General features: G+C 48.1%; 1 protein-coding gene across 1 annotated transcript; it reads right to left on the bottom strand.

Moving 5' to 3' along the window:
- Window positions 1-1,337: 1,337 nt before the first annotated feature.
- LOC141041744 (uncharacterized) lies at window positions 1,338-4,651 on the bottom strand. The gene is made up of 3 exons (XM_073508921.1): window positions 4,092-4,651; window positions 3,717-4,012; window positions 1,338-2,928 (listed from the first exon to the last, which is right to left on the bottom strand). Exons 1-3 carry the CDS (start codon window positions 4,522-4,524, stop codon window positions 2,713-2,715), a joined length of 945 nt encoding a protein of 314 aa, XP_073365022.1. The 5' UTR covers window positions 4,525-4,651; the 3' UTR covers window positions 1,338-2,712.
- Between the last annotated feature and the right edge of the window lie 4,611 nt (window positions 4,652-9,262).

Below are 9,262 nucleotides of genomic sequence, written 5' to 3'. Positions count from 1 at the left end.
CATTGAAGCGAGGAAAGGAATATGATCGACACTGAAAGCTTGAATTGAATCCACCAGAGAAGAAAGAGAACGAATAATGATGAAAGTTAAGGCTCCGTTAGTATCTTCCTGAGAATCACCGGATAAGAACATTTACGGAAAAGAATGGAAAGACTTCCTATCTATAAGATGGATACTTGATTAAGAAATCTGAGTGTTTGAAGAAAAAGGGTGGGAGGGCGGGAAAAACAAAGGCAACTTGGGACGGATGAAACAAACACCGTTGAGAAAAAACTTAGAATTAATCTCGCGAATGTGGAAAAATGATAGTATTAGCCTGGAGAGAAGCACGCCGGTTAGAAAAGGAATTGATATGACAACCTCAGTGATCAAGAAGGATTAGTATTCACTTAGAAATATGAGAACACCATTAAGGGAAGGTATGGATCCACACTTGACATCGAAGCAACTCGAATACCACAACTCAAAAACAAAACAAGGATTTGGCTCGCAGAATAAGCCGGAAACAAACATATGATAGACCCCATATCGTATCATGTGTCTGTTGGAAAGATATCCTACGAGATACTTTAATTCCCACCTATAAACTCCCGAAACTTTCTGGTTATGCAATCTGGTGTTGGGGATACAGGGGACGCAAAATGTCTCACCCAAACTAATAATCCCTAGATCGAGCTGTATCCATCCGTCAACACATAACCAAGAAACCTTCGGAAATCGTGTACCTCAACCTTCGAAAAGCATCCATTATACGAGTTATGGCAATACTCCCGAACTCCCGCCCCAGTACTGGGTGGCGTCGAGGTGATCTCACCAACAACTGCATAAAAGAGATTTTCGATGTCGGCGAAACTCAGGTATTCCAGAACTGCAACGATAAAATTGTGACAACAACACCTCGGAGCTCAACTCCCCGGGACACTGCCACAACCCCTAAATGTCAGGAGGCACCAAGAACAATGTTCTCGTCACAAAACCATCGGAACAATTCCAAGATACCCGCGTGATCCTAAAAAAAAATTAGTGAAATTTTTAGGAGAGAAGAGTCAAAACATCTACGTTAGGAGGCCTCACCAGAGCAACGAAGGGACTGAGGAGTAAAAAGAATCCTACTCTCCGATATATATAATTCTAAGACTCAAAACATTTTTGTTCTAGACTCAACAGCGCCAGCGATTCGATCAAGCAGGGGGCTCCTAAGTCGGGGATGGCTCTGATTACCAACTTGTAACGCCCACGATGCAGCTATATCTCCCACGTGTCGAGGCATGACTTAGAGGCATAACCGCATTGTGGTTTTGTCGCAAGAAGGGTCATCTTCACACAATCCCATGTAATGAACAAGAATGGGATAAAGAGTTGGCTTACAATCGCCACTTCACACAATACATAAATAAATCATACATCAATCAGAGTACACACATAGGTCCGACTACGGAACCAAAATAAAAGAAGACAACCCAAATGCTAGATCCCCGATCGTCCCAACTGGGCTCCACTACTGATCATCAGGAAACGAAACATAGTAACGACCAAGGTCCTCGTCGAACTCCCACTTGAGCTCGGTTGCATCACCTGCACTGGTATCGTCGGCACCTGCAACTGTTTTGGAAGTATCTGTGAGTCACGAGGACTCAGCAATCTCACACCCGCGAGATCAAGACTATTTAAGCTTATGGGTAGGAGAAGGTAGTGAGGTGGAGCTGCAGCAATCACTAAGCATATATGGTGGCTAACATACGCAAATAAGAGCGAGAAGAGGAGCAACGGAACGGTCGTCAACTAGTAATGATCAAGAAGTGATCCTGAACTCCTACTTACGTCAAACATAACCCAAAAGCCGTGTTCTCTTCCCGGACTCCGCCGAAAAGAGACCATCACGGCTACACACGCAGTTGATGCATTTTAATTAAGTCGAGTGTCAAGTTCTCTACAACCGGACATTAACAAATTCCCATCTGCCACATAACCGCGGGCACGGCTCTCGAAAGTTTATACCCTGCAGGGGTGTCCCAACTTAGCCCATTATAAGCTCTCATGGTCAACGAAGGATATTCCGTCTCCCGGGGAGACCCGATCAGTCTCGGAATCCTGGTTTACAAGACATTTCAACAATGGTAAAACAAGACCAGCAAAGCCGCCCGAATGTGCCGACAACTCCTGATAGGAGCTGCACATATCTCGTTCTCAGGGCACATCGGATTGTCCAAACTTCCGGTAGGCGAGCCCAGAGTTGCCCCTGGTGGCCACCGGCGGCTGACAGGTTGGACCAACACTCAGAGGAGCACTGGCCCTGGGGTTTAAAATAAAGATGACCCTTGAGTCTGCAGAACCCAAGGGAAAAAGGCTTAGGTGGCAAATGTTAAAACCAAGGTTGGGCCTTGCTGGAGGAGTTTTATTCAAAGCGAACTGTCAAGGGGGTCCCATAAATCACCCAACCGCGTTAGGAAGGCAAAATAAAGGAACATAACACCGGTATGACGAAAACTAGGGAGGCAAGAGTGGAACAAAACACCAGGCATAAGGCCGAGCCTTCCACCCTTTACCAAGTATATAGATGCATTAATTAAGATAAGAGATATTGTGATATCCCAACATATCCATGTTCCAACAAGGTACAAATTTCATCTTCACCTGCAACTAGTAACGCTATAAGAGGGGCTGAGCAAAAGCGGTAACATAGCCAAACAACGGTTTGCTAGGAAAGGTGGGTTAGAGGCTTGACATGGCAATATGTGAGGCATGATATAGCAAGTGGTAGGTAGCGCGGCATAGCAATAGAGCGAAACAACTAGCAAGCAAAGATAGAAGTGATTTCGAGGGTATGGTCATCTTGCCTGAAATCCTGCTAGGAAGAAGAACGAGTCCATGAAGAAGAAAAACGGACGTAGTCGAACGAATTCTCACAACTCCGGAACGAAACCGAAGCTAATGAGAGAAGCAACCCAGAAAGAAACAAACAACATAGTAAACAACCACCACATACACATGGCATGATGCACAAACAAGTATGATGCATGTCCGATTTAATGAGGCATGGCATGGCAAAATGCAACAAACAATACTACAAATTAAGTGGAGCTCAATATGCAACGAGTTGCATATTGACAAAACACCACATCAATTATTTAGTTCGCTCTTGTTTATGCTACTCAACAATGTTAAATGTTGATTAACATGGCAAGAGGTGAAGCATAAGTAAACTAACTATTTAGGCAAGTTTAAATGAGGCCGGAACAACAAACAACAATTCCGGAAAAACCTCATGTACATATTTTAGATTTGGTACTGTTCTACCCTAAACACAATTTTAATGTTGTTAAACAGCAAAATAAAGTGCACCATGTTAAACTAGGCATTTTTCTACCCCATTTACATATAAAGTTTATTAAATTCGGATCTACGGTTAATTAGTTATGAAATAAATCATTTTAGCATGGCATTTGAGAAAAATTAAACAAACAGCATTTTAAACATTTTAAACATGGATGCAAGCAGCATATTATTAAACTAGATGAAATCCTGAGCATTTTTCATATATAATGTTTTTTACAAATGATGCACGGTTATTAAGTTATTATATGCATGACAAAGAGGGTTTTTCTGCAAAACAGTAAATCCTGGGATAATTGATTAAACCCGTCCAGAGGAAAAAACACTATAGGGGCCGAAACTGGCTGGCCCAAAGTGCACAGGGGAGGGCTGGGGCTGCTCACCCATGGCCCAAGCCCAGCTGGAGAGGAGGAGGCAGGGCGAAGTGGGGCTGGAGACGCGCCGGGCCTTGGCGCCCTTGCAGCCCACGCACGCGACGAGGAGGCACGAGGCAGCAGGCGTCGCCCTTCTCTGCTTGATGCAGAGACTGAAGCCGACCGCGGTGGCTTCAGGTCAGACAGGGGACGACGTCTACACGGGGAACGCAAGGAGGTGGCGGAGACGAGCGGAACCAGACGCGTGACGGTGTTCTCCGGCGAGGTGGCGCGCGGGCGAAGCTGAAGGTGGCGGCGCATGTTCTCTGTTCAAATGCAGAGAAGGTTTTAGGGAGAGAAAGAAATGGGGGAGGAAACAAGGAGGCCGTGATGGGGCTTGCTGACCGACGAAGGAATGGCCCGTATCCGGCGGATCCTGATGCGGGCAAGGCTGGGGAACGGCGACGCCAGATGGATCCAGCTCGGACCCGGCGAGGCAGCTTGAGCTCGGCGGCTGGACTCGCCGGCGTCGGGGACGAGGCGCAGGAGAGCAGAGGGCCTGCGAGGCGGCTTGACTCCTGCTGGGGCAGAAGAAACAGGGAGTTGAGAGAGGGAGAGCAAAGCAAAGAGAAAGGAGAGGGACGGCAGGGAAAGGAGGGCGGCAACGCTGCTCACCGACAAAGTCCGTCAGCGACGGCGAGGCCTTGAGGTGGAGCAGAGGCGAGGTCTTGGCGCGGGCGAGCAAGGCAGCAGGGAGGCTGGAGACGTCGGATCCGAGGCCGGGGCCGGAGGAAGTTGATCCCGGCGATGACGGAGCTTCCGCGGGCGGCCATGGCATATCCCACTCGTTCCCTGTGAATAGATAGAGAGGGTGAGGCGAGAGAGATGAGAGATTTCGAGAGAGCGGCACGGGGAGGAAGGGAGCAGGGCACAGCCTGGTGGCGCTGGTTGCCGGCGGCGGTGGCGCGAGGGGACGAGGCCGAGAGCTCCTGCTCGGGGCCTCGAGCAGCTACACGATCCATTCGGGATCGAGGGGAGAAGTGGCTTGCGCTGGTTGGTGGGCTGGATCGGGAGGGGATCCTGAGGAAGAGGGGACATGAGGAGTGGCGGCGGCGCGATGGGATCGATGGGACAAGGCTCCTAGGATCTAGGGTTAGGCAGTATATATAGCAAGGATTTCTGGTCAGGGGCTAATCGGACCCTCCGATTAAAATCAAACGGTTGAGATAAATAGGTTGGGGAGTCCAATGAAGAAAACAAAGATATTTGAGGGATATTTGGGGATGATCCGAATCAAACGATGATGATTGAGCGGGTCAGGTCCGGGGCAGGTTTCGGACGCGCACGCGAGGGGTCTGAGAGAGGTTATGTGGTTTGACAAAAGGGAATCGAAAACACGGTTGGTCTCGGAATGGTAAACGAAGGCAAGGGGAACGCGGCAACTACGAACGGGTGCAAGTTAAGAAAAACAAGCGGATGCAATGCATACGATGCTATGATGAATGCAACAAAGAAATAAATCACACGGCGACAACGAAATACATGGAAGTCGTCTGGAGCGTCGATCTCGGGGCGTTACAACGATAATCTCAGGATCAAATCAAGCTTGGTATAAACAATACCGTAGTAATCATTAAATGACCACAAGGAGCTTGATCTTTACCCATGATTCTCGCACAACATCACGAATATCCAACAACACGGTATCCTCGATACCACGGTGATCATTCCGGCGAACACAACCATGACCAACACTTGGTCTCAAACGGTGATCTTTCCGGCGATCACAACCAACTTATCTCATCATCAAGCTGGAGTTGTCATTACTCAAGTTATATACTGTTGACTCACGGTGTGACCGACACGAACTGGGCCCTTATCCGCGGGCGCGGCTATCGATAGATTTAATATACACTCTGTAGAGGTTAGTACATTGTACCCACACTACGGAACCCATGGCCTCACATTCCCATTCGGGTGGACCAACGGCGTTCCGACAAAACCGATCTACTGCCATGACACTCTCCCGGCCACTCCGACTCACTCCCCACTGGGCTAGTCCCGGGTGACCCCATGTCTACCAAAGACACAACAACCACCGTCGTGGCCAAAACGTCCTTCACGGGGACCGGATCCATAACAACAACAACGGGCACACAAGGTTTATGTCCGCCTACCTGATCAGGGTAGCGCGCGCCCATAACCTTCCCTCGCTGGAGGCACCGATGAGAGGCATGACAATAGACCCAGTTAGGACCTTCCCATAAAGGTAAGCGTGGTTGCACTGGTCAGTTTCGCTATGGTGGCACCATGACTCAGCCAACAGTTGTTCAAGTTCAATTAAATCCGGTTAAACTTGAATGCAATATGCTGAGCCATGATAAAATAACATGATGCAATTACAATGCATGAGCATGATATCAACATAAGCATGGGTGCAACATAACTATCCACCATATCAACTATGAATAATCTCCAACTGAACATGGCATAATGACGAGCATAAATATTACAAGTGCAACACTACTCCTAGTATAACATGACCACTAGCATCAACCATAAATACCATGCAAGAACTCATCAATAACATTACCGAGTAACACTTAACCAACTAATAGCAAAGGAACAACGCATATTAACAGTACTCGATAACCGACGTTAGTTATGCACCGAAGAACATGACCAACCTAACATTTACTACTATCAAGCATGTCAATATGAAAGTAATACTAGCAACTAGCAGGGCATGATAACCAGGTGCATAACAACATAGCAAGCAAGTAAGCACTAACCCAGAAGCATTACCGAAATAACGATAACCATATTTTAAACAAGCAATCATTTAATAAATATTCAAGTTGAAAACCATGGCTATTGCATGACTATCATGCAAGTGGGTATTGTGGCTTTCCTGGGGTGTAAGAAATCACCGGGAAGTTGTGTGGAAAGATCGCAGAAAGATTCGCCGGAAACACTTCTCTCTCGAAAGGGGCTGTTTACGTGCAAGGGCAAAAAGGTCATTTTCACAGTATCAAACCACCATAAAAATGAAACCAACAGAACGGGCTCGACGATACGAAGAAGTGGGCTTTGGAATCACCTCATTTGGAGTTGCGAACAAAAAGTTGTGAAGGTTGGAAGAACAGGGACTAATCTGTGAAAATTTTATCACCAACGGGTCCCTGAGTGGATAAGACAGAAACGGATTTCATAATATACGCGTTCGGAATAGAGAAAGCGAATTCCTGGCCGCAGTATAATAAAATATGTGTTCCGGAGGGGAAAACGCGTTTTAGGGAACGAAGGAAAAAATAAGCTTTCGTTAAATGAAGACGTACTGAAGGAAAACCCGTTTCCACTTACGTGACGTGGCAGTGGCGGGGTCAACGAGCAGAGGGTGACATGCGGGGCCCACCTTATCCTTCTCTCTCCTCCCCCTGTCTTCTTCTTCCTCCCGTGCCTGGCCACGACAAAAAGCAGAGGAGGACAGGGGCGATTCCGGCGCTGGGGCGGCCGGTCCAGGCCAGCTACGGCCAGGGCGCGGGCACAGGCGGGCGCGGCCCGCCGTGGCGCGTCCGTCCAGGGGGTCGGCCGGCCCCGGGGAGGAGAGGAGGACGCGGGGCGGAGGAGGACCGAGGGGAGGCAGAGGACGGCGGGCGGCGGTGGTCTTTGGCGATGTGGGCAGCTCCGGCGAGGGCTGAGGGGTGGGGGCGAACCGCCAGAGTGCGGAGGAGATGGAGGTGGCGACGGAAGGGAGAGAGGAGGCTCGGATGGACTCGGTCGGGGAGGTGGCCGAGAGCAACTGCGACGGCCAAGCACCGGGAGGCGCGGCCAGAGGGACTCCGGGGTCGAACGAGTGGGGTGGGGAGGCTCTCTGGGAGGAGGGGAACACGGTGGACAGCTCTGGAGGAGAGGAGAGGGGCTAGGTTCGCCGGAAACGAGAAGACCGGCGATGGCCGAGGCGAACTCCGGTGAAAAGAAGAGGGGGCCGAGGGCTCCGGTGGACTAGAGAGGCGACGGAGGAGTGAATGAGCTGCAGGAGGGGTCGAGGGTCTTATATATAGGCCCGGGAAAGGCTCTGGAGCTCACAAGCGAGCTTGAGCAGTGCTCTAATGGAGGTCAGAAGCTGGGCATGGCACGGGCACTGTTCTAGCGGCGCATAAATGGCGAACCACGACGGAGCAGCGACTCAGGGCGATGAAGTTGAGCACGGGCGAGCTCCAGGACACGAATGGAGGTCGAGACGAGGAGGGAGGAGACGAGAACAGTGGCCGGAACAAGCCAGAGCACGCGTTCAGCCATGACGTAAGCGTGATCACCACGCGCACTGGCGCAAGCGGCGCTCTTTGGCGTGGTCGACCATGTCCAGTAGATGGACCTTGGTGCCCTTAGTCAAAATGAGGAAATAAATCGGTCCAGGGGCAAATAATAGATTTGCACTTAGCTCCAAAGTAAATCAGTAAGAAGGTGTTTGTAACTCTCTGTGGTTAAACCAGCCTCGTAACGTGGTAAAGGGTTTGTCTGCTGATGATCACGCACTAAGGTGATGCTGATCACCAAAAATAAGACGAAGAGGAGGAGTTTAGATGAGGGTTGCTGTAGAAAGTGCAAAACTGGCCAGAATTAGGGATTTGGATGACACACTCACATACTTGATCTCTGTGAGCTGAAGTTTGGCAGAGAGGGGTGATATGATGGTATGAAGCTGCTGTAAAGATTTCATGCCATTTGGAAATACCAAAGTGGCACTTGCTTCACAAAGCATCATTCTGGACAGAAACTTGCAAAAATTCTAGAGGAATAATGGCTTGATGAACCATGCCCAAAATGGGTGGAGGTAAGTTATATGTATTATAGAAGACCTAGAAAAATTGTCAGCCATAATGGAGCAAGATAAAATATACTTGCTTCACAAACTGAAATTTTGGACAGAATCAAAGAATTGCATATGAGCTCACATGGAGGCATGACATGAGCTCTACTTTGGTGGAGGGCTATGATATAATGCTATGAGGGATCATGAAAAATGGCAACACATTTGTATATGCCTAGCTTGCACCTCCTTCACAAAGCTTCTTTCTAGATAGAAACTTTGGAAAATCATAATTAAGTAATTACTAGGCAAATGAGGTTGCATTTTGGCATGTGGCAATGCTATGGACAGGAAAAGGTGTCCAAGGAGTTTTACGTCAATTGGGAAAAGTAAAATAGCACTTGCTTCACAATGTGCCATTAAGGGCAGAATAGGAAATAAATTATTTGAGCATGATGATAAACATGACAAATGAAATATTTTGTCATATTTGAGAAATATATGACCCAAAAAATTTATGAGAATTATTTGGGAATTTTAGGAGTGATGGAAATAAAGGTTGCTTCACAATCTAGGGAAATTTGAGTTATTCCTTTAATAGAAAAGGAATATTCCCAATGAAAAGAATATTGGGATTTGGGATAAAATGAAAATGACAGGGTCTAGGGAAGGGTTTGGGAATGACAAGCCACTCTGGAAACAAAGAAGAGGGCATCTTCTTCAGTTTCCAGACCACAAAGCCACGGAAAAAGAAAACTCAAGC

This window comes from Aegilops tauschii, chromosome 2 (assembly GCF_002575655.3).
Source record: "Aegilops tauschii subsp. strangulata cultivar AL8/78 chromosome 2, Aet v6.0, whole genome shotgun sequence".
Taxonomy (NCBI): domain Eukaryota; kingdom Viridiplantae; phylum Streptophyta; class Magnoliopsida; order Poales; family Poaceae; genus Aegilops; species Aegilops tauschii.
Note: the sequence above shows the minus strand (reverse complement) of the source record. Positions and strands in the feature narration are given on the sequence as shown.